The sequence below is a fragment of the Myotis yumanensis genome, unplaced genomic scaffold (genome assembly GCF_028538775.1).
Source record: "Myotis yumanensis isolate MYYU_CA2020_CCGP unplaced genomic scaffold, mMyoYum1.0.hap1 SCAF_1, whole genome shotgun sequence".
In the NCBI taxonomy this organism is placed as follows: domain Eukaryota; kingdom Metazoa; phylum Chordata; class Mammalia; order Chiroptera; family Vespertilionidae; genus Myotis; species Myotis yumanensis.
In genome coordinates, this window is record NW_027223752.1 from 144,502,546 (window position 1) to 144,528,777 (window position 26,232).

The following is a 26,232-nucleotide window of genomic DNA, read 5'->3' on the forward strand; positions in this document are numbered from 1 at the left end:
CCACCAGCAGTGCACAAGTGTTCCTTTTTCTCCACATCCCCTTCAGTACTTGTCGTTTGTTGATTTGTTGATGATAGCCATTCTGACAGGTGTGAGATGGTACCTCATTGTTGTTTTGATTTTCATTTCTCAGATGATTAGTGACTTTGAGCATTTTTTCATATGTCTCTTGGCTTTCTGAATGTCCTCTTTTGAAAGGTGTCTATTTAGGTACTTTGCCCATTTTTTGATTGGATTGTTTATCTTCGTTTTGTTAAGTTGTATGAGTTCCCTATAAATGTTGGAGATTAAGCCCTTATCAGTGATAACATTGGCAAATATGTTATATTGGACAGCATGGCTATAGCCTGTTTGTTCATATTTAAGGTTTTCTGGATAAACATTAGGTTACTTGTTTTTGAGTTACCAGGATTTTTATTTAATTTTGTATTTTGTTTATTTATTTTGTCATGAAGTGCATTACTCTCAAATATGGGCACTAAAAAGTTTTTGTTTTGTTTTTTTTTAAATATATTTTATTGATTTTTTACAGAGAGGAAGGGAGAGAGATAGAGAGCTAGAAACATCGATGAGAGAGAAACATCGATGAGAGAGAAACATCGATCAGCTGCCTCCTGCACATCTCCCACTGGGGATGTGCCCGCAACCCAGGTACATGCCCTTGATCGGAATCGAACCTGGGACCCTTCAGTCTGCAGGCCGACGCTCTATCCACTGAGCCACACCAGCTTCGGCGGCACTACAAAGTTTTAAGTCGGTCAATAATAAATAATACAGAAAGAATTTATACTAAGCCTTGGATGGTTTGGCTAAGTGGATAGAGCATTAGCCTGAGGAGTGAAGGGTCCCGGGTTCAATTCTAGTCAAGGGCACATGCCTGGGTTGCGATCTTGATCCCCAGTAGGGGGAATGCAGGAGGCAGCCAGTCAATGATTCTCTCTCATCATTGATGTTTCTATCTCTCTCACTTCCTCTCTGAAATCAATAAAAATATATTAAAAAAAGAATTTATATTAAGTCATTCAGGAAGCAGGTAGACTTGATAAAATATTTATGATAAATAATTATGGATGTATTAATAGTTTAATCTTAATTGATGAATTATTAGCACAATCTACTTAGAAAGAGGATAGTTACCCAATGATTTTGTGTAGTAAAATCAGTTACTCAATTGATGTTTTTACTAAATTCTTGTGTAGGCTTACTTTCTTTTTAGCCTTAGTTGTCACATGTAACCACAGTTGAGTTTTTAAAAAGTGTACAGTTGTAGTGGTTTCTGAATAAAATATACAGGTAAAATAAATATACAGGTAATCCAGAGTGAGTTAGGGACAGTCAGAGGAAAATACAGTGCTTGTGGAAATTTAGCAGAAGCTTCCTGTGAGACGGTAGGAAATGCTAAATGGAAGAAGTGGCATTTAAGAAAAGTCTTAAATGTTAGTGGTTTTAAGGAGTTATGCAGGTACAGTGTTCGCAATGACAAGTAAAAAAAATTAGAAAGTTCAGCATTTAAACATAGAGAAGGTTCAGTTTCTTGAAAGGATATGGGGTAATGGGGTAGGAATGATAAGGGTGAACACAGGTTGGGGCCATTTATGGAACCCCAATAAGGGGAGTTTGTATTTAGTAATGGCATGAGGAAGACTATTCACCAGTGTTGTATGAGGTGACAGAATTTGGGAACCACTGTGATGACTGATATCTTTATTTTTAGCATTTATCTAAATTTTATATATTTTCCTCATTAAAACAATGGAATTTCTTCATAAGTCTTACTTGCCTTTATAAGTTTTATTTACCTTTGTGCTTATGTGCCCAATAAATAATATTTTTACTTAATGAGTGATTGAAATTAGGAGACAGTTTGTAGAATAATGATGACTACAATGATAACAAAGCAACAATAACTAATGTGTGTAGTATTTACTACATGTTAGACACAGTGCCAAGTACTTTAAATGTAACTAGAGGCCCAGTGCATGAAATTCATACATGGATAGGGTCCCTAGGTCTGGCTGGCGATCGGGGGGGCCTTTCAGCTGCTGGCCGGCCTTCCTTCCCCCAGCTGCCAGCCGGGGCCTTCCTTTGTTCTGTGCCGCCCCCTGGTGGTCAGCTCACATCATGGCGAGCGGTTGAGCAGCTTGAACAACTAGTATAGTTATTAAAATAGAGCTGAATGGGAACCCCTGTAGTCTGGCTCCCAAGTCTATGCTCTTGACCCTATACTATGCTCCTTAAGTATGTTAGCCTGAATCAGAGTAAAAGTAATGAAGACTAAACAGGGCTTAATGGCTATAGGAATGGACAGATACGGGGGAATAATATTCAAGAAGCTAAAAGAATAAAATCTATACGGCCTGGGATCTGATTGGGAGTGGTCGGACAAGGGAAAAGGTGTATTGTAGGTGATGGATGGTTATAGGCTGTCTTAACTGGGGATGTGGTACCATAAGTACAAGTAAGGACTTTAGGAAAAGCTTGTTAGTGAGTATTATAAAAAGGAGGAATGATGAGTTTGATTTTATCACATTAAAATTTAAGGTATGGTGGACAAACAGAACAGAGACCCCACAAATCGACCCAAGCCATTACGGTCTATTATTATTTGACAAAGGAGGCAAGAGCATACAGTCAAGACAGTCTCCAATAAATGGTATTGGGAAAATTGGACAGCTACATGCGAAAATATGAAACTAGACCACCAACTTACCCATATACAGAATAAATTCAAAATGGATAAAAGACCTAAATCTAAGTCAGGAAACCATAAAAATCCTAGAAGAAACCATAGGCAGCAAAATCTCAGACATCTCTTGTAGCATTATGTTTACGGATACATCTCCTAGGGCAAAGGAAACTAAGGAGAAAATTTTATTTTATTTTATTTTATTTATTTATTTTTAAAAATTTTTTTTTATTCTTTAAAAAAAATATTATAATAAGTATTACAAAGGGTATTACATATGTGTCCTTCCCCCACCCCCCGCCCTTGACAATCCCCTGCCCTCCCTTACCCCCCAGTGTCTTATGTCCATTAGTTATGCTTATATGCATGCATACAAGTCCTTCGGTTGATCTCTTACTCCCCTCCCTTCTGCCCCCCAACCCTCTCTGGCCTTCCCACTGCAGTTTGACAATCAGTTTGAGGCAGCTCTGCCTCTGTATCTATTATTGTTCAAAAGTTTGTAATGGTCTTTATTATCCATGAATGAGTGAGATCATGTGGTATTTTTCCTTCATTGACTGGCTTATTTTACTTAGCATAATGCTCTCCAGTTCCATCCATGCTGTTGCAAATGGTAAGAGTTCCTTCTTTTTTACAGCAGCATAGTATTCCATTGTGTAGATGTACCACAGTTTTCTAATCCATTCATCTACTGATGGGCACTTAGGCTGTTTCCAGATCTTAGCTATGGTGAATTGTGCTGCTATGAACATATGGGTGCACATATCCTTTCTGATTGGTGTTTCTGGTTTCTTGGGATATATTCCTAGAAGTGGGATCACGGGGTCAAATGGGAGTTCCATTTCCAGCTTTTTGAGGAAACTCCATACTGTCTTCCATAGTGGCTGCACCAGTCTGCATTCCCACCAGCAATGCACAAGTGTTCCTTTGAGAAAATTTTATTTTAGTTGCATTGAACACAATCTAGTAGTTACATACACGTATAGGTGGAATATGAAACTGGAGCATGAGATGTTAATGGAAGTAAAAGGACTTTGCTGCAGTCATGAAAAGGGACAATTTCTGATGGACTTTTATCCCTGAAGGAAGAAAAAGCTTTAGTATTAAATATTGAAAATGGATATACTTATCAGTCAGGCAGAGAGAAGTTACAATGAACATTAATAATCAGTTATTATTAATTAGCTGATAAAAAGTCCAAGTAAAATGTCAAAGTGAATCACATACAGCCTCTAATTGTCTAAAAGGTTCAACAAGATGCTCAGCTTTTTTATTTTTTTTATGTTGGGGGTCTGAAAAGAGGGATTGGACATTGTAAATCTACTCACATAGTTCTCAGAGAAACTTTGCTTGCTGAGCAGGCCTCTGAATTTTATTGGAATTTTTCAGCAGCCCTGCTGGGAGAGGTGTGATACCATCAGTGTAAGAACTGTTGAGACTCATGCTGCTAATTTACAACCAATAGTGAAAGCTTTGGAAATCAGATGGAGACACTTGCACTAAATCTTGATATGCCTGTTGGTGACAAATGGCAGGGAAATTTAGGTTTTCCTGGGGAGGTACTACAAACTTCTAATGGTGGCCTTGAAACATGTATATGAACTGATCTTGAACCCCGAGTATGCGAGGAATGGCAAAGAAGTATTAGCAGTGTCCAAGACAATCAACTAAGTACCATCGCTTTATGTAATGGATTTAGTCTGTAATAGCAGTGGCTATAACAGCAATGACTAAACTCAGTTAATAATAATTAATTATATGCCTCCAACTTCTGTTAACCTTTTGCCACTGGCCTAGCAGGGCTTTTGTGTTGAGATATTACATACTTTAAGTTCTTAATTAAGGTTGTGGTTTCCCTTTGTCCTCTTGTAATTCTGTTCTGTTTCTGTTGGACCTCCAAGGAAAGCAAAGTGATTTGGGGAGCAATTTCTCTGTTTGATTAGCATCTTCTGATTGGGAGAATACCCTTTGGCACTTATAAGATGGGTAATGATAAGTATACAACATAAGGGTTTGCAACCCTAATTATCTGTAAAGAATCAGACAATTATTTCAGTCTTTATAGATATAATACAATCTCTGTCACGTATTCTTCCGTTTTTTAAAACAACTCTTTAAAAGATGCAAAAATCATTGCTAGCTTGGGTGCTATAGTTTGGTGACTCCTGATAAATGAATTCCTGCTCTACCTTGATATGTATAAAAAGTAACAAAAGTACAGCTAGCTGCTGAAAGGCCCAGCCTACAAAGTCATGTTAGCTTCCTTACCCACACTTTTAATCTCTGCTCTACATCCTGATGCCTTTTTCTTCCATGGGTCCAAGTAGCATAATGATCTAGGTATCTTTGTGTGACAGAACTTTAAAAATTTGTGTGTCTCCTCTTTCCAAATTCCCCAGCATACTTGGGTGGGTGCAATTGATTGATTCCTCCCTGGGGACAGGGAAACCTCGTCCCCATCTCAATTCACTTTTCTTCTTAAAGCAACTGAGGTTGCCTTAAAGAGTGAGGAGGTTGATAAAGAGTGAGAGATTTTGGGGGTACAGAGTGGCTCCACGCCATTAAATATGCCTTGTATTTACTTTGAATTTGGAAGGGTATGATGGCTGCTGTGGGTCAACTAAATACATTTTCCTTGTTTTTAGCACTCACAATACTCAAGGGTGAAACCAATTATTTCAGCCCTGGGAATCTCTTGACTCATCAACCAGTTTGTACACTCTGGTTGACTCAATCTTGGCTCACATAGCAGGGACCTGTTTTAGATAGCTCTCCTTAATCTGTGGCATCTGCTACTCCTGTTACTAATATAATTTCTCAAGTTTTCACCTAGTTTTGTAAAGTGCCTAGTTCTGTAAGGGCTGGGAGAATTTTTCAGGGTGGCAGTGCCAATTATAAGAATTAACCTAGATTTTTCATTTGGCAGTGGGTCACCTTTATCACACTGTAAATGCTCTGTTAATGTTGTAAACCCAGTCTGGGCACTAGGAGCCTAAATCCCAGCCAAGGTCTCAACTATAATTTCCCATGAGAGAGGATCTATCTTTGGGAAATCTCCCTAATAGGACTAAAGCAGCATCACATTCTCATTACCGAGTTGTTAAGAACTATGAAAGAGGTCTTTGATTTTACCATAGGTATATGGGTAGTTAGCAGACAGGAAAATTCTGTGTTCCCCTGAGACCCAGTTTCCATAGGGTAATGCAGAGAGGACCAGATGATATCTGCTCATAGAGTCTGTTGTATTGCAGTAGAGGAACCCTGAGCTTAATGCATTTGAACTTTTTTTAATGGGCAGTAAGTGTGGCTACTTACTGCTCAACACAGATGCTCTGATAGTCCAGAAAAACAACTAAGTCATTGCCTCACTCACTCAAAAGACATGCAGAAATAGTAGAGACATACAGAATTGTCTCCTAATACATAACAGTTCTCAAATTATGTTTGGTTTGATACAATGTTTATTTTTTTATTCACAATTAGGTCTTTTTTTGGTGATTGTTTTGGGTACTGATTTTGATCATTTCCATGTTATCAGAAAAAAAAAGTTTTTTTCCCCCCAATTTCTGCAGTTTACTCATAATTGTCATTTTTTTTTTTTTTATATTTTATTGATTTTTTACAGAGAGGAAGGGAGAGGGATAGAGAGTTAGAAACATCGATGAGAGAGAAACATCGATCAGCTGCCTCCGGCACACTCCCTACGGGATATGTGCCCGCAACCAAGGTACATGCCCTTGACCGGAATCGAACCTGGGACCCTTGAGTCCACAGGCTGACGCTCTATCCACTGAGCCAAACCGGTTAGGGCATTTTTTTTTTTTTAAATATATTTTTATTGATTTTCTACAGAGAGGAAAGGAGAGAGAGAGCCAGAAACATCGATGAGAGAGAAACATCGATCAGCTGCCTCCTGCACATCCCCCACTGGGGATGCGCTCGCAACCCAGGTACACGCCCTTGACCGGAATCGAACCTGGGACCCTTCAGTCCGCAGGCCGACGCTCTATCCACTGAGCCAAACCGGTTTCGGCCATAATTGTCATTTTATTGTTTTGCTTTGCCCTGCTAAATCACTTGCCTGCCATAGGGCAAGAAACAACATAGGATATCTTTTCTTTAAAAAACATTTTTCTTTCAAATACAGTTGACATACAATATTAGTTTCAGGTATACAACCCAGTGATGAGACATTTATATAACTTATGAAGTGATCACCCCAGTAAATCTAGTACCAATCTGACACAATACGTAGTTATTACAGTGTTGTTGACTATATTCCCTATGCTGTACTTTACATCTCCATGACTGTTCTGTAACTACCAATTTGTACTCCTCACCCCTCTGTATCTATGAGTCTGTTTCTATTTTGTTAGTTTCAATCTGTTCTTCTTAATCCCTTCACCTTTTCCATCTCCCCATCCCCTCCTCCCACCTGGCAACGGTCAAAATGTTCTTTGTATCTATGAGCCTGTTTCTGTTCTGCTTGTTCATTTATTTTTTTAGATTCCACGTATAAGTGAATTCATACGTCATTTGTCTTTGTCTTTGACTTATTTGATTCAACACAATTCCCTCTCGGTCCAATCCAGGTTGTTGCAGATGTCAAGATTTAATTCTTTTTTTATGGCTGAGTCATATTCCAGTGTGTATATGCACCACTTATTTATTTATTCATCTATTGGTGGACACTTAGGTTGCTTCTATATCTTGGCTGCAGTGTACATATGCATGTGTATGTATTTTCAAATTATTGTTTTGGGTTTATTGGGATAAATTCGTAGAAGTAGAATTGCTAGGTCCTTCTTTGTCTCATTATAGCCTTTGCAGAACAGGTGTGCTCAATTGGCAGACAGCTTATTTCCAAGCCATGAATCAGGAACTAGGTTCCTTTCATCTTGTGGCTCAGCCTTCTTTTCAGTGTTGCTTCTATGGTTGCCATGCTTATTTGTATTAATCTCTGGAAAAAGGAAGGAGCTTGGACACTAAATAGTTGAGGCTATTAAGAACCAGGCCTAGAGGTGACACAGGTTATTTTTCTTTCAGATTGCTTTTGGCCAGAATTCAATTAAATGGCCACATCTAACTGCGAAACTGGGAAATATCTAGTTATATTTTGAGTAAGAAAAAGAAATGGGCCCAGCCGGTGTTGCTCAGTGGTTGAGCATTAGCCCATGACTCAGGAGTTTACAGTTCAATTCCTGATCAAGGCACATAACCGGGTTTCAGGCTTGAATTAAATAGGTATGAGACATTAGCAAGAGAAAATAACCAAGTTTAATACATATGTATATATGGGAATCACTTATACATGTGAGAGTATAGGTCCCACATGAATAGAAAGGGAAAATGAGTATAAAGACATTTTGAGCCAGGGATAGGTAAGGTGCCTTGGGGTCTTCAAAGGGTCATTGCAGGATGATAAGAAGAACAGATGTTAATAAATAGAAGTTTACCTTGCCCTTTAGCTAGGTCAAAAGAGTTTATCTCTAATAATCTTCTGTTAGGGACAAGGCTTTTAATTCAAGTTCTTCTAGGTAGTTAAGGGAGGGGCAGAAGTTTCTCTGGAGCCAGAGGCTAAAGTTGCCTTTAGCTCAAAACAGTCACATACCAGAGGCACATCTTGGGGTGACTTATTCTGAATCCCCACACCTGCCTTTTCCCTTTCTGATTTTTTACTCCTTTTTAAAAAGTTAGTTAGACTATTAAGATATTTTCTCCTAACCTCTTAGATTATTTTAATTTCTACTTGACTCTTTAAAATAATCCTGGATTTTATTTTGTATAAGGTAATTTTCCCCAAATTACGAGTTTTTCTAGTACTATTATTAAATAATTTCAGTCTTTCCCTGGAATCCTTTCATATCATTTGCTTAATATATATTGATATTTAATTGAGTCTTTTCCTGGAATTTTCTTTTGTTTTTTTAAAAAATATATTTTTATTGATTTCAGACAGTAAGGGAGAGGGAGAGAGAGATAGAAACATCAATGATGAGAGAGAATCATTGATCGGCTGCCTCCTGCACCCCCCACACTGGAGATTGAGCCTGCAACCCAGGTATGTGCCCTTGGCTGGAATTGAACCTGGGACCCTTTGGTCTGCAGCCCAAAGCTCTATCCACTGAGCCAAACCGGCGAGGGCTGGAATTTCCTTTTGTTCTATGTCTTTAGTGAATGTCATTAGACTGTTTCGATTCATATTTTACAGGCTAATAAGATGAATATAATTTATTCTCAGTCTGTTCCATGAACATTTGCAATCCTCATCTCAGGATACATTTTAAAAAATAATATTTTTATTGATTTCAGAGAGGGAGAGAGAGATAGAAACATCAATGATGAGAGAGAATCATTGACTGGCTGCCTCCTGCATGCCCCACACTGGGAATCAAGCCCTCAACACGGGCATATGCCCTGAGTAGGAATTGAACCATGAACCTCCTGGTTCAACTATTGAGCCACACTGGCTGGGCTCAGAATACATTTCTTGATGTATCATACCGACCAGAGTTTTGTAATATTCCATGAGGACTTACATGTAATTACATTCTCACACATGTATATGTGTGTGCTTTATTTGCCTTTTATTCTCATGTGCTTTTCAAGTTCTTTAGAGTTTATTTACCTTGTTATTCAGGGTCATTCATTATTCAATTATCCCAGCTCTTGTATCCTTTCAGAATAAAACCAGTATGGGAAGTAGAACATGAATGAAGGTAGAAAAGGTTCCTTTATTATCTTTATGGGAGAAAAATATTGATATAGAAATAAATAGACCAGGATCATTTTTACCTCATATTTAAAATTATATTGTATAATTATATTTGTTATTTGGTGAGTATAAAGATAGCCCAACAAAACCTAATGTGTGTTACTTCTAATTTGTACTTTCTTTAACTCCCATGACCCATTTGTGAATTCTAGTCTTGTTTTGCTTATATACTGTCGCTTGATAAACTACCTCACAATTTTTAGTGGCTTAGCAGGAACATTAATGTTTTCCCCACGTGGTAACAGCTAGATATATTCATGGAACTACATTCAGCTGGTTACATGGTTCAAGATCATCTTATACACATGTCTGGGCCTAGTTGGTACTGGCTGTAGGCTGGGGTACCTCTGAATGTAGGGCCTCATTCTCTACTTGGTCTATCAGGAGAGTATGTTAGGACTTCAAAGTAAAGCAGCAAACCATAACTTTAAATTATTTTTGTTAGTGATAACTAAATCATCCATTTTCTGAATAAGCCTAGGAAGATTTCTTGTTCTGGTTTCTAGTTTGTGGGCTGTAGAATTTAATGCATGTTGATGGAGAATCTGACACTATTCTAATGCGAAAATGCATGTCGATGTGCTATGTAAATTTTAAAGTTTTATTTGTAAAAGATACACAAAAGTATTTAGTTTTTAATGAGGAAAAATATGAAATAGTTTGCCAGATATAAATGTAGCAAATAATTGTAGACTTCAGTTACTTATATTTTATCTTGTTCAAGGAGAAGGAAGCTGAAGTCACTTTAAATAACTTATACTAGTATTATTATACTAGAGACTCTGTGCATGAAATTCGTGCACGGGGGGGGGGGGGCGGTCCTCCCCCTCAGCCCAGACTGCACCCTCTTGCAGTCCGGGAGACCTCGGGGGATGTCCAACTGCTGGCTTAGGCCCGTTCCCCGTGGGTTGTGGGCCTAAGCCGGCAGTCGGACATTCTTAGTGCTGCCATGGAGGTGGGAGAGGCTCCTGCCGCTGTGCTCACCAGCAGTGAGCCTGGCTTCTGGCGCACTGACCACCAGGGGGCAGCTTCTGCATTGAGCGTCTGCTTCCTGGTAGTCAATGCACATCATAGTGACCAGTCGTTCCGCCGTTTGGTCGATTTGCATATTAGCCTTTTATTATATTGGATTTCAATATATAGTAATGCTGTTATGTAAATATACTACTGATCTTGTTTATGTATGAATTGTCATTAGAAGTGATTTTATAGTTTTTGACAAGTATTTGTTAACATTTCAAATACTAAACAATTATTTTTAAAAATCTCATCTTGTGCATGTTATTTAAATTGGATTTTACTTCTATTCATTTTTAGAAATATAAGGAAAAGGATAAACACAAACAAAAACATAAGAAGCAACCAGAACCATCACCTGCATTGGTTCCTTCTTTGACTGTTACTACAGAAAAAGTAAGTTTTAAATGTCATATTTTGTTTTATATAATAACAAATTATGTGCTGACTTTTACCTTTAAGAAGTATTTTCATTCCCAGCGTCCTGGTTCCCAACCTCTCTAACTCTATATCAAGCACTGGGTATTTCCATATCTTAGTCCTTAACCTACCTTCTATTTATATTATACTTGTTTCTGAAGAATGTTAAATAAAGATAAGCAGTGGGAAAATATCACTGAGGTTAGAATTTGGGCTGTGGAGTAGGCTTTGTTCACCTGTGATTTTGAATTCTGGCTTCACCACTTAACTGACAGCTCTAAGGACAGATTAATTAACCTCAATTTCATCATCTGTAAAGTGAAGGAAGTAGCTATTGGAATTGAATGAGAAAATCTATGTAAAGCAATTAGAACAGTGTCTGGCTCATAGTAAGTATTACTTTGTGAATGTTAAATATTATCAAGATTATTTTCACATGGTTAATATGAAAACGAATAGATACAGGGACAGGTGGCTGGGACAGAGTAAACAAGGGTTGGGTGGGGGTGGGGGGGGTAGAGTGTAGTACAGCCGTGGGCAAACTACGGCCCGCGGGCCGGATCCGGCCCGTTTGAAATGAATAAAACTAAAAAAAAAAAAAAAAAAAAGACCGTACCCTTTTATGTGATGATGTTTACTTTGAATTTATATTAGTTCACACAAACACTCCATCCATGCTTTTGTTCCGGCCCTCCGGTCCAGTTTTAGAACCCATTGTGGCCCTCGAGTCAAAAAGTTTGCCCACCCCTGGTGTAGTAGGTGATGAGGCCATGTGAGGAGCCAATAGGGTTAGGTAAGCCAGTGGAAGGACTTTGTTATTTAGGTTGAGTGAAAAGTGAGCCATTGAGGTTCTGAACTTAGATGTAACATTGTCTGGCTGCTTTATTGTAGATAGACTGTAGAGAGTCAAGTATGACAGCAGGGAGACCATTAGAAGGTAATTAAAACAGTCCAGAGAGAGATGGGGGTAATATGGAGAAATAGTTGAGGTGACTAGACTTTGATTGAATACATTTTAATGGCTTCAAATTGACGTAGAAGTATAAATTTGAAAAGCTAAATCTGCCTTTTGCCTTCTCTGATTTTTTTTTTTACTTTTTGATGCTTAGCAAAGTCTTTCCTTCCTTAACTGTTTGAGTCCCAAGCAGCGCGATTTTATGTCGAGAAAACATACGATTTGTTTGAGTCCCAGGGGGTATTGAAAAAACACTGTCGAAGAATCCCAAACAGCACAACCGCGCTTTCTCTAAATGAGTACGAAAAGACCCAAACAGTGTGATAGCGCTTGTTTTATTTTATGTCGAGAAATACCAAGCAGCGCGATCGCGTGCTTGGGACTCAAACGGTTAAACTTATATAAATATTTTTAAGATATTTTCTTCCAGCTTTTTAGATTATTTATTTATTTTTTTATGGTTAATCCTCACTTGAGGATATTTTCCCACTGATTTTTAGGGAGAGTGGAAGAGAAAGGGAAAGACAAAGAGAAACACCGATGTGAGAGAAGCACATCAATTGGTTGCTTCCTGCATGCGCCCCGAAAAGGGCCTGGGCCAGGGAGGAGTCTGAAACCAAGGTATATGCCCTTGACCAGAATCCAACCCCGGACCCTTTGGTCCACAGGCCAGCGCTCTGTGGACTGAGCCAAACTGGCTAGGGCAGATTATTTTAATTTTTAAGTACTTCTTTAAAATAATCCATCTAGATTTTGTTTTATTTTGTATAAGATACTTTTTTCCAAATTACTAACCAGTTTTTCTAGTACCATTATTAAATAGTCTCAGTCTTTTGCTACTGGTTTGGAATCCTTCCTTATCATATACTAAATATTTATATATAATTGAATCTTTTCCTGAAATTTCCTTTTGTTCTATTGATATATTAAAGTCAGCCTGTCTTTAATGAATGTCATTAGACTGCTTTGATTAATATTTTACAGGCTAATACGAATGTAATATATTCATAGTCTATTCTGTTGAACATTGCAATCTTCATCTCAGGACACATTTCTTGATATATCACACAGGACTGGAGTTCTGTAGTTATTCCATGATGACTTACATATACTTATATTCTCACACATGTATATGTACATATTTTGCCTTTCATTCTCATGTGTTTCCTAGGCTTCAGAATCTGATCAGCTCTCATTAACTGATTTAAAAAGGGCTAATGTCATAATCAGATCAGTCCTGGTAGATTAAGATAAATAATCTGGTGAGGTCTTGAGTGATTTGGATTGTAGAACACTTGAGTCATAAATTTCTTTTAGGAGAACAGTGTCATTTTCTTCGTTCACCACACTCTCTCACCTGTTGCTGTGGAAATGGATAGATCAGGGAATGTAAGGCTGAGTGTTACTCTGAGCTGTAGGGCTCTTTTAAACACCATGGTTCATATTAGTAGAGCACATTTAAATTGCAAATCAAGTGTAACTTTAACTAACTTTAAATACCTGTACTACATAGCCAGTTGTTGGGGTTTTTTTAGTCTTTAAAAAACATTTTTATTGATTTGAGAGAGGGAGGGAGAGGGAGAGAAAGATAAAAACATCAGTGATGAGAGAGAATTATTGATTGGCTGCCTCTTGCACGCCCCACCCTGGGGATGGGGCCGCAACCCCAACATGTGCCCTGACTGGGAATCAGACCTTGACCTCCTGGTTCATAGATTGGCACTGAACCACTGAGCCATGCCGGCTGGGCCACATAGCCAGTTTTGATTGCACGTTTTCAAATCCTTGCTTTTGCCATTTCTTATACCTTAACGCAAAATTTGCCCTGACCACGTGGCTGGGTTGGGTGGAAAGTCGTCCCATACACCAAAAGGTTGAGGGTTCAGTTCCCTATTAGGGCACATACCTAGGTTATGGGTTCAAGCACTGGGCAGGGAGCATACTGGAGGCAACAAATTGATATTTCACTCTCATATTGATGTTTCTCTCTCACATCAATGTCCCCCCTCCCTTCTCGCTCCCTTCATCTCTCTAAAATTAATGAACATAGCCTTACTGAGGATTTTTAAAATATTATAACCCTTTATGACTCTAAACATAATTTTTAAAATCTTTATTATTGAAAATATTGCATATATCCCCTTTATTCTCCCATTCACCTGTTATAGCCTGCACCCACCTCCGCACAGGCCCCACCACCCTATTGTCTGTGTGCATGGGTTATGCTTATAATCATACAAGTTTTTTGGTTGATCTCTTCCCACCTGCCCACCAACCTCCGCCTTTCTCTGAGATTTCACAGTCTGTTCTATGCTTCTGTGTCTATGGATCTATTTTGTTCATCAGTTTATTTTGTTCATTAGCTTCCACATATAAGTGAGATCATGTGATACTTATCTTTCTCTGACTGGCTTGTTTCACTTAGCATAATACTCTCCAGGTCCCTCCATGGTGTCTCAAAGGGTAAGAGATCTTTCTGTTTTTACTGCTGCAGAGTATTCCCCAGTGTAAATGTACCACAGCATTTTTATCCACTCGTCTACTGATGGGCACTTCGGCTGTTTCCAGATCTTAGCTATTGTAAAGTGTGCTGCTATGAGCATAGGGGTGCAAACATTCTTTCTGATGAGTGTTTCAGGTTTCTTAGGATATATTCCTAGAATCGGGATCACTGGGTCAAGTGGCAGTTCCATATTTGAGGAAACTTCATACTGTTTTCTATAATGGCTGCACCAGTCTGCATTCCCACCAGCAGTGTACTAGGGTTCTCTTTTTTTTTAAAATCTTCACCAGCATTGTCATTTGTTGATTTGTTGATGGTAGCCATTTTGACTGGTGTGAGGTGATACCTCGTTGTTTTAATTTCCATGTGATGATCATTGACTTTGAGCATATTTTCATATGTCTCTTGGCCATCTGTATGTCTGTTTGTATGTCTGTTTTCAAGAAGTATCTATTTACGTTCTTTGCTCATTTTTTAATTGCATTGTTTGTCTTTTTTTTTTTTTTTTTAAATATTTTATTGATTTTTTACAGAGAGGAAGGGAGAGAGATAGAGAGTTAGAAACATCGATGAGAGAGAAACATCGATCAGCCGCCTCATGCACATCTCCTACTGGGGATGTGCCCGCAACCCAGGTACATGCCCTTGACCGGAATCGAACCTGGGACCTTTCAGTCCGCAGGCCGACGCTGTATCCACTGAGCCAAACCGGTTTTGGCTTGTTTGTCTTTCTTATGTTAAGTTGTATGAGTTCCTTATATATTTTGGCTATTAACCCTCTAGCAGACGTATCATTGCCAAATATGTTCTCCCATACAGTGGGCTTCCTTTTCATTTTGTGGTGTAGGTTTTTATTTTGATGTAGTACCATTTGTTTATTTTTTCCTTAGTTTCCTTTGCCCTAGGAGATGTATCTGTAAACATATTGCTATAAGAGATATCTGAGATTTTGCTGCTTATGGTTTCTTCTAGGATTTTGATGGTTGCACAATTCACATTTAAGTCTCTTATCCATTTTAAGTTTATTCTTGTGATGGTCTAGTTTCATTTTTTTGCACGTAGCTGCAACTAGTGGAAGTGTCTTTCTCACATCAGTGTTTATCCTCTCCTCCTTTTGTTCCTCTCTCTTTAAAATCCATCAATAATTTTTTTTTATATGTTATAACTAGAGGCCCGGTGCACGAAATTCGTGCATGGGGGTGAGGGTGGGGTGTCCCTCAGCCCAGCCTGCACCCTCTCCAATCCCGGGGATCAGGTCTAAACCGGAAGTCAGACATCCCTCTCACAATCCTTGACCACTGGCTCCTAATTGCTCACCTTCCTGCCTGCATGGTCACCCCTAACTGCCCCCTCCCTCCCGGCCTGATTGACCCTCACTGCCTCTGTGTGCCGGCTTGATCACCCCTAACTGCCCAACCTGCTGGCCTGGTCACCCCTAACTGCCCCCAGCTGCCGGCCTGGTCGCCCCCAACTGCCCCCTTCCTGCCGAACTGGTTGCTTCTAACTGACCCCCCCCACCCCCGCCGACCTGTTCACCCGTTACTGCCCCCTCTGCCGGCCTGATTGCCCCCAACTGCCCCCCTCTGCCAGGCTGGTCGCCCATAATTGTCTCCTCCACCAGCCTGGTCACCCCCAACTGCCCCCCACGGCTGGCCTAGTTGCCCCTCATTGCACCCCCTGCCAGCCTAATCGCCCCCAACTGCCCCCCCCCTGCCAGCCTGGTCGCCCCCAACTATACCCCCACCCCCGCTGGCCTGGTTGCCCCTAACTGCCCCTTCTGACGGCCTGGTCGCCTCTTACGGCCCCCCATCCCCATCGGCCTGGTCGCCCCAAGCAGCCTGCTGTTCAGTGGTTTGGTTGTCCCTCATTAACCCCCCTGCCGGCCTGTACGTAGGGAGCCATCTTGTGAGGGCGTAAGGGTTTTTCTTTCTTTTTTTAAAAAAATTGATTAAATTCAGTTTATTTTTAAATAAATCTTTATTGTTCAGATTATTACAGTTGTTCCTCTTTTTCCCCCCATAGCTCCCCTCCACCCGGTCCCCCCCCCCCCCCCACTGTCCTCGTCCATAGGTGTACGATTTTTGTCCAATCTCTTCCTGCACCCCCCACACCCCCTTCCCCCTGAGAATTGTCAGTCCATTCCCTTTCTATGCCCCTAATTCTATTCTATTAACAAGTTTATTCTGTTGGTCAGATTTTTTAATCACTTGATTTTTAGATTCACTTGTTGATAGATGTGTATTTATTGTCACTTTGTTGTTCATAATTTTTATCTTTACCTTTTTCTTCTTCTTACTCTTCTTAAAGAATAACCTTCAGCATTTCATATAATAGTGGTTTGGCAGTGATGAACTCCGTTAGCTTTTTCTTGTCTGTGAAGCTGTTTATCTGACCTTCAATTCTAAATCATAGCTTTGCTGGGTTAAGTAATCTTGGTTGTAGGTTCTTGGCATTCATCACTTTGAATATTTCTTGCCACTCCCTTCTGGCCTGCAAAGTTTCTGTTGAGAAATCAGCTGACATTCGTATGGGTACTCCCTTGTAGGTAACTGACTTTCTTTCTCTTGCTGCTTTTAGGATACTCTCTTTGTCTTTTGCTCTTGGCATTTTAATGATGATGTGTCATGGTGTGGTCCTCTTTGGATTCCTTTTGTTTGGGGTTCTCTGCACTTCCTGGACTTGTAAGTCCATTTCTTTCACCAGGTAGGGGAAGTTTTCTGTCATTATTTCTTCAAATAGGTTTTCAATATCTTGCTCTCTCTCTTCTTCTGGCACCCCCATAATTCGGATGTTGGTACGCTTGAAGTTGTTTCAGAGGCTCCTTGCACTATCTTCATATTTTTGGATTCTTTTTTCATTTTGCTTTTCCGGTTGTGTGTTTTGCTTCTTCGTATTTCAATTCTTTGACTTAATTCTTGGGATCCTTTATTCTGCTGTTGGATCTCTATATATTATTCTTTATTTCAGTGTATGCTTAATTTTTGATTGGTCCTTTTTCATATCCTTGAGGGTCTCACTCAATTTCTCAGAGGTTTCTAGAAGATTCTTGAGTAACCTTATAACCGTGGTTTTGAACTCTGTATTCAGTAGTTTGCTTCCCTCCATTTCTTTCATTTGTGACCTATTTCTTTGTCTCTGCATTTTGGCTGCTTCCCTGTGTTGATAGAGTGGCTTTGTGTGCTAGGAGTCCTATAGGGCCCAGTGGCTCAGCCTCCCTAATTACCTGAGGTGGACACTCTTGGTGCACCCCTTTGTGGGCTGTGTGCACAGTTTTGTTGTAGTTAAGCCTTGATTGTAGTTGGTATCACTGGGAGGAATTGACCTCCAGGCCAATTGGCTGTGAGGACCAGTTGTGTCTACAATGGGAGAACTGTCCTGGAGACACCCTTATGGGGCAGGACTTGCTTCAGTGGGGCTTTGGTGTTCACTGAATCTGCCCCCTGAGTGCGTCTTTTATGGATCTGAGGAGTTGTAATCTGGATGGTCTCACTCTGACCACTGGGTACGCTGGCTCTTGGATCTCCAAGGAGGTGCTAATTTAGCCTCTTCCTGAGGCCACCCAGCAGGAGCTACAGAGAGATCCTCTTTGAGGTTTGGAGGTGCCCAGATGAGGCCCAGCTGTGAAGCAATACAGGCTGCTGATGAACCTTAGGCCTTCTTTTGGAAGCTCTGGGGTTTTCTGACCCAGCTCCTGTTTGACAGGTTTTTAGGTGGAGAAAGGCCAGGCCATTCGTATGTAAAAGCCTCTGCCAACAGCTTGGGTGGGGTTGTAAATTAGGTGGGGCGGGGTCTCAGGGAATCACCAGGGTGGAGCAAACAGCAATGGTTGCCTGTAGGGCCTTCCCGGGATAGGTTCCTGGGTCTCTGTGTCCTGCGGCCCCGTGCAGGAACAATAACCACTGCAAGCACCTCTGTGAGAAAGCCGCCCTCGCGTTCCAGCCTGATGCCAGACAGTCCAGTTTCTCTCCGTATAAGTCTTGGTCCTCAGATTCTCGCCCGGAACTGGAGTTCAGGTCAATCAGGAGCTTGTATCTCCCTCCCGATTGAAAAAGACAACAGTGTACCCAGCTGCCAGCCCCTTTTGCGTGTGCCTCCGTACCTCCACACTTCCACACCTCTGCACCTCCTACCGGACTCAATGCGCTTTTCTCTCTCCTTCTAGTTGTAGAATTTCCACTCAGCCAGCCTCCCATGGTTCTGGATGATATTCGTTTTGTCCTTTAGTTGTAGTTTTGATGTGGCTGTGCACAGCAGCAAGTTCAGGTGTTTACCTATGCCGCCATCTTGGTTGTCCTCTGAGGGCGTAAGAGTTAATTTGCATATTATCTCTATTATATAGGATATATATATATTTAAGTATATTTTTATTGGTTCAAAGAGGAAGGGAGAGGGGGAGAGAGAGAGAGAAACATCAGTGATGAGAGAGAATCATTGATTGGCTGCCTCCTACACGCCCCCTACTGGGGATCAAGCCCGAAACCAGGATATGCCCTTGACCAGAATCAAACCTGGGACCTTTCAGTCTGCAGGCTGACGCTTTATCCACTGAGCCAAACCAGCTAGGACCATCAAGAAATTAAAAAAATAAAAAAGGTTTATGCTCTGGTAACTCCAGCAGCCATGCCCAGTCTACTAATGAGCACATCAAAGGAATTCTTTATTTTTGTTACAGTGTTGTTTTTTATTTTGTGTTGTTTTTAATCCTCACCCGAGGATATTTTTCCCCATTAATTTTTAGAGAGAGTGAAAGGGAAGGAGAAGGAAGGGAGAGAGAGCAACATTGACACAAGAGAGACACAGCGATTGGTTGCCTCCCACATGCACCCCCACCAGAACTGGGGAACCTGCAACCGAGGTTCGTCCCTTTTACTGGGAATCAAACCCTTGGGTCTGCTGGCTGATGTTCTAACCACTGAGCAACTGGACAGGGCTACAGTGTTGTTTTTTAATCTCAAGCATTCCTTTTTTATTCTTTTTTATAATTTCCTTCTCTCTGCTTACATTACCCATCTGTTCTTTTTTTTCTCAAATATATTTTTACTAGAGGCCTGATGCTCGGATTCATGCACCGGTGGGGTCTCTTGGCTTGGCCTGTGGGGATTGGGCCAAAACTGGCTCTCCAACATTCCCCAAGGGTTCCCGGGTTGCGAGAGGGCACAGGCTAGGCCGTGGGACCCCACTTTTGCATGATCAGGGCCAGGGAGGAACAGTTTGAGGGCTCTAGGGCGTGTCCGGCCCGTCTCTCCCAGTCCTGATCGGTCGGACCCCAGCAGCAAACTAACCTACCAGTTGGAGCATCTCCCTCCTGGTGGTCAGTGTGCGTCATAGTGACTGGTCGAACAAATGGTCAGACACTTAGCATATTAGGCTTTTATTGTATAGAATTGATTTCAGAGAGAGGAAGGGAGAGGGAGAGAGAGATTGAAACATCAGTGATGAGAATCATTGATTGGCTGCCTCCTTCATGCCCCCAACTGGGGATGGAGCCCACAACCAGAATCGAACCTGGGACCCTTCAGTCCGCAGGTCAACACTGTATCCATTGAGCCAAACCAGATAGGGCTTACCCATCTGTTCTTGCATGCCATCTGTTTTTTACATTAAAATCCTTAGCCTGTTAATCATAGTTTTAAAAGTTCCTGTTCTGATAACACCAACAATCCTGCCAGAGAACCTGCCTCTGGTTCTGATGCTTTTAGTATGCCTTATAAGTTTTTGTAGAAAGGATGATAAGATTTCCTGCATAAAAGGAACTATGGTTAGTAGGCCTTTAGTAATGTGGTGGTAAGGCATTGGGGGTTGGGGGAGCATTCTGTAGTCTTTTGATTAGCCTGTGCTCTCGGATTAGGAACTTCACAAGTGATTCTCACATCCCCCACTTAGGTCTGACAGGATGCTGCTGTTGCGGGGGTAGGGGTGGGGTGGGAGTAGGGAGTTGGGTATATCCCTTACCTAGGGCCTTTGGCTCTGATATAACCTCAACAGGTTATGCTCTGATATTTACTGTGAAGACTTGGTAGAGCTCCTGGAGCTAAAATTCAAAAAAGTTTGAGGACTCCCCTATGACTCAGTCCTCTTGGAGTTTTTATCTCTCAGACTTATCCACACTGAACATTCAGCAATTTGTTGATTACACTTGAGATTTTCCTATTCTGATACTGGTTTCTATGGAGATTTCTCCAGAGGTATATTGGGGTTCTCTGTGTCTATCTGCCTTTCTCTCCAATCTTTGGGCAGTGGTTTGCTCTCTGATCTCACAGCTTCCATAGATCTAAGAGCTGTTGATTTGAGTGTTCAACCTTTTACTTGTTAAGATTGAATGAAGAATTCTAAGTTCCTTATGTGCTGAATCAGAATCCAGAAGTGCTAATATAGGCATTAAGTGCTATACATTTTGTTCCAAGCACCACTTAGGAATTTTGATATGGTGTATTTGTATTTCACTGAACAATACCCATGCTTTCCTTTTGATTTCTTCTTTGATCCATAGTTTACTTAGAAATGTGTTATTTACTTTTCAAACATTTGGTGATTTGTCACATATTTTCTTGTAGTTTCTAATTTAATATTTTTTATTATATAATTCCTTTTACATTTCTTGAGATTAAATAAAAAACGATACAAATTGATTATCTTGTTTAGTATCCTGTGCGCTTTTCAAAAGAATGTGTATTTATTTTGCTCTTGTTGTATAGTTTTTTTATGAATTCCATTTTGGTCAAGTTGATTGCTATTTTTTAAGTTCTTTATATCCTCAATGATTTTGTTGTGTGTACTTGTTGAGTCAGTTAACTGAGAAGAGGTTATGTAATAATGGATTTTGCTATTTCCCCATTTTCTGTTTTCTTTTTTTTTTTTTTTTTTTAATATATTTTATTGATTTTTTACAGAGAGGAAGGGAGAGAGAGAGTTAGAAACATCGATGAGAGAGAAACATCGATCAGCTGCCTCCTGCACATCTCCCACTGGGGATGTGCCCGCAACCAAGGTACATGCCCTTGATCGGAATCGAACCCGGGACCCTTCAGTCCACAGGCCGACGCTCTATCCACTGAGCCAAACCGGTTTCGGCTGTTTTCTTTTTTTAATGTTAAAAATCTCTGCTGTACAATGGGGGGGAGGGGATTAGGTAATTTACACATAATGTGATTACTGATATAATTGTATTTGAATTTATCATTTTCTAATTCTTTTTAAAAAATTTAATTGAATTTATTGGGGTTACATTGGTTAATAAAATTATATAGGTTTAAGATGTACAGTTCTATAATGTATCACCTGTATAATGTATTGTGTGTTCACCACCCAAAGTTATATCTTTATTTTTTATTTATTTGCCCATTTCTCATCTACTCTTTTATTTAGTGAATATTTTTTATGATTTTATTTTGGCTGATTAGTAATAATTTTTTGTTATGTTATTTTATTGGTTGCTTTAGGGTTTATGGTATATATCTTTAATATTCCAGTGTGCCTTCAAGTGATATTATACCATTTTCAGGTATTGTGTAAGAAGCTTGTAGCTATATACTTCTATGCCTACCCTTTTGGCTTTTGTGCTATTTTTGTCATTTAAAAATTTTGCCTATTTTATAAACATCAAAATTAGTATTTTTTCATCTAGTTATCAGTTAACTTATAAAGATATTTAATTTAAAAGTCTTTATATTTACTCTTGTAATTATTGTTTCTAGTGCTTTAATTACTTTGTAATAGATCCACATTTCCTTTGTTGATTGTTCTAAAAGACAATCTTTAGCATTTATTCTAGTGTTGATCTGTTGGTGATTAGTTCTTTTGGCATTTTTTTTTTTTTTTTTTTTTAATCTGAGAAACAATTATTTTGCTTTTGTTTTTTGAAAGCCTGGCCAGCGTGGCTTAGTGGTTGAGCATCAACCTATGAACCAGGAGGTCATGGTTCGATCCCTGGTCAGGGCACATTGCCCGGGTTGCAGGCTCAATCCCCAATATGGGGAGTGCTGGAGGCAACCGATCAATGATTCTCTCTCATCATTGATGTTTCTCTCTCTCTCCCCCTCTGCCTTCCTCTCTGAAATCAATAAAAATATATTTTTAAAAAGTTACATTATTCACTATAGAATTCTAGGTTAATAATTTGGTTTTTGTTTATTTGTTTTTTAGTACTTTAAAGATTTTCTCTTCTGTTTTGTAGCATACATTGTTTTTATGAGAAATTTGTTTTCATCCTTATCTCTCTTTCTTAGCATATAAGGCATCTTTTTAAAAACTTTAACCCCCTGACTGTGTTTATTATTTTTTCTTTATTATTGGTTTATAGTGATAAGTAGTTTGATTATGATGTACATTCATGGAGTTTTCTTCATGTTTCTTGTGCTTGAGGTTAGTTGATCTGTAGGTTTATAGTTTTCACCAAATTTTGGAAATTTCCTGCTATCCCCCCCCCCCTCAAAATCCCACTCTTCTTTTTGTATTCCAATAGCATGTGAAGTAGGCTGTTCAACAGCTTATGGGGCCCTCCCATCTCTCTCTACCCCCTCCCACCTTCTTAAAGTTTTCTTTTTCAGCAGACTTCATGTGTGATAGTTTATGTGCTCTGTTCTTATAGTTGGATTAGTGAAAAATTTGTGGCCTTTATGAGACACTTGAATAGACATCATTTTATAAAATCAGCATTATGTTTCATCATGGTTGTTGCTCTTCCCTCTGTTTTCTTCTCCCAAATATGATTACAGAGTCTTGTAGAGTACTGTAAGGGCATAGTAAACAAACTGCTATTTCTTTGGTTACCTATTACAGAATCGCTGTTGAATTTTGAGTGTAATTTAAAATTTTTGTTTGAGGTAGGAAACATTTTTTTGTTTCTAATTAATAGTATATCGGCATTGAATCTTATCTTGAGGACTAATAATTGTAGTTAGCCATAAAACAAAAACGATTCATATTCTAAATGTCTATTTTAAAGAATTCATTAAGTTGCTTGTAAATTTCAATGTAGACCAAAGTATTTATGCACTTCTTTTTTGTGTGTATTAATCCTCACCTGAGGACATTTCTTCCATTGATCCTTTTAGAAAGTGGAAGGAAGTGAGGTCGAGAGGGAGAGGGAGAAAAAGAAAGAAATACAAAACATCAATGTGAAAGAGACACATGGATTGGCCTTCTCCTGCATGGAGGGCCAGGAATTGAACCTGAAACCCTTCCATGCTCTGGCTAACACACTAACCACTGAGCACATCGACCAGGGCTTTATGCACTTCTTTGGAGAATGAATATGACCAGATATCCAGTTTTATTTCCAGTGGAAAAGAAAAAGAAAAAGCCATATTTTATTTAGTTCAATAACAGCTGAAATAGTTAGTTTGCATTTTATGGGCCAATTTACATGAAAAAATGTGTGTTTTTAAGCACTACAGTTGCTTTCAGAGCAGTGAGATGCCCATATTATGAATATTTAGGTTGTAAAACTGAGGAAACAACAGATTGGTGATGTTAGGCTTGCTCATTGTGTCTCTTTTAGACTTACCCCACTACCATCTCCTTTTATTTCTTTCTACACCTTCTTGATTTTGAGTTGGTTATCTATAATAATAAAAGCGTAATAAGCTAATTAGACTCGAAGACCTTACAGATGAAGCCAGGGCTTCGAGGGCCAAGGCCCTTGCATGAATTTTGTGCATCGGGCCTCTAGTGTGTTTATAATGGCATTACACAGTGTCATATTATTAAAAGCATATTATGGAAGAACCAAGATGGCGGCATAGGGAGCGGACCTGTGTGTGCTGCTCTCTCACAGCATCATTGAAACTATCAACTATGAAGTAAACAACCGCCACTCAGAACCATGGGGAAGTTGGCCCAGTGGGAGATCTACAACTGGAAGAAAAGAAAGAAGCGCAGTGAGACTGAGTGGGAGCTACGGAGGCACCAAAACCAGAGCTGTGCCAGGTGCACAAAAAAGACCCACCTGCGCTTTTGCAGCCTATCCCAACAAATTGCAGACTTCAACTGCTCGCAGCCATGGGAGACACACTCAAGAAGCAGACCCAGGAGAACCAGGATGGCGGCATAAGGAAGAGACCTGTGCGTGCTACCTCACACAACAACATCGAAACTACCAAATATCAGACAAACACCTACCATACAGAACCATGGGAAAGTTGGCCCAGTGCAAGCTCTACAATTGGAAGGAGAGAAAGAACATTGAGACTGAGTAGGATGTGACACCAAGTACAGAGCCCAACCCAACAAACTGCAGATTTCAACTCCTCGCATAGAAAGAAGCGCATTGAGACTGAGTAGGATGTGCAGAGGCACCAAGTACAGAGCCCATCCCAGCAGGCCGCAGATTTCAGCTCCTTGCATCTGGGAGGGACGCAGTCCGGGGGCAGAGTCGGGTCCGGGGCCGGCCAGGGCTGGGCCTGACTCGGCCGGCACTGTGGAACTGCTGTACCAGCAAGCGCACAAACATGCCCACTGGTCCCAGTCTCTTGTGGGGCGCTGGGGGACAGCAGACAGGCAGTCTGTGCACTTGGTGGAGGGCAGGAGTGCTGGATGTTCAACCACCAGGAACGCCTGGAGATTTTGTCTGGTGGGGAGCCGCCGGCAGGGGACAGAGGGCCAAACTTCCTGTTTCCCCGGTAAGGCTGGGATGGCCCCGGTGAGGTCGGGATGGCCCCGGTGAGGTTGAAACGGCCCCGGTGTGGTAGGGACAACCCCGGTGAGGTTGAAACGGCCCCCGTGAGGTAGGGACGACCCCGGTGAGGTTGAAACGGCCCCCGTGAGGTAGGGACGACCCCAGTCAGGTTGAAACAGCCCGGTGTGGTAGGGACAACCCCGGTGAGGTTGAAACGGCCCCCGTGAGGTAGGGACGACCCCGGTGAGGTTGAAACGGCCCCCGTGAGGTAGGGACGACCCTGGTCAGGTCGAAACGGCCCCGGTGTGGTAGGGACAACCCCGGTCAGGTTGAAACGGCCCCGGTGTGGTAGGGACAACCCCAGTCAGGTTGAAACAGCCCCGGTGTGGTAGGGACGACCCCGGTGAGGTTCAAACGGCCCCCGTGAGGTAGGGACGACCCCGGTGAGGTTGAAACGGCCCCTGTGTGGTAGGGACGACCCTGGTCAGGTCGAAACGGCCCCGGTGTGGTAGGGACGACCCTGGTCAGATCGAAACGGCCCTGGTGTGGTAGGGACAACCCCGGTCAGGTTGAAACAGCCCCGGTGTGGTAGGGACAACCCCGGTGAGGTTGAAAGGGCCCCCGTGAGGTAGGGACGACCCCGGTGAGGTTGAAACGGCCCCCGTGAGGTAGGGACGACCCTGGTCAGGTCGAAACGGCCCCGGTGTGGTAGGGACGACCCCGGTCAGGTTGAAACAGCCCCGGTGTGGTAGGGACAACCCCGGTGAGGTTGAAAGGGTCCCCGTGAGGTAGGGACGACCCCGGTGAGGTTGAAACGGCCCCCGTGAGGTAGGGACGACCCTGGTCAGGTCGAAACGGCCCCAGTGTGGTAGGGACAACCCCGGTCAGGTTGAAACGGCCCCGGTGTGGTAGGGACGACCCCGGTGAGGTTGAAACGGCCCCTCGTGAGGTAGGGGACGACCCCGGTGAGGTTGAAACGGCCCCCGTGAGGTAGGGACGACCCCGGTGAGGTTGAAACGGCCCCCGTGAGGTAGGGACGACCCTGGTCAGGTCGAAACGGCCCTGGTGTGGTAGGGACAACCCCGGTCAGGTTGAAACGGCCCCGGTGTGGTAGGGACGACCCCGGTGAGGTTGAAACGGCCCCCGTGAGGTAGGGACGGCCCCGGTCAGGTCGAAACGGCCCCGGTGTGGTAGGGACAACCCCGGTCAGGTTGAAACGGCCCCCGTGAGGTAGGGACGACCCTGGTCAGGTCGAAACGGC

The 26,232-nt window shown here is 41.4% G+C and overlaps 1 protein-coding gene across 9 annotated transcripts in view; it reads left to right on the forward strand.

The window, feature by feature from the left end:
• Positions 1–26,232, forward strand: part of MLLT10 (MLLT10 histone lysine methyltransferase DOT1L cofactor) — a 222,700-nt gene that overhangs the window by 104,808 nt on the left and 91,660 nt on the right. For all 9 annotated transcript variants that reach the window (XM_070432664.1, XM_070432655.1, XM_070432672.1 and 6 more), the window contains one exon: positions 10,779–10,874. In XM_070432664.1, the coding sequence (XP_070288765.1) occupies positions 10,779–10,874 (96 nt within the window). The remainder of the gene's footprint in view (positions 1–10,778; positions 10,875–26,232) is intronic.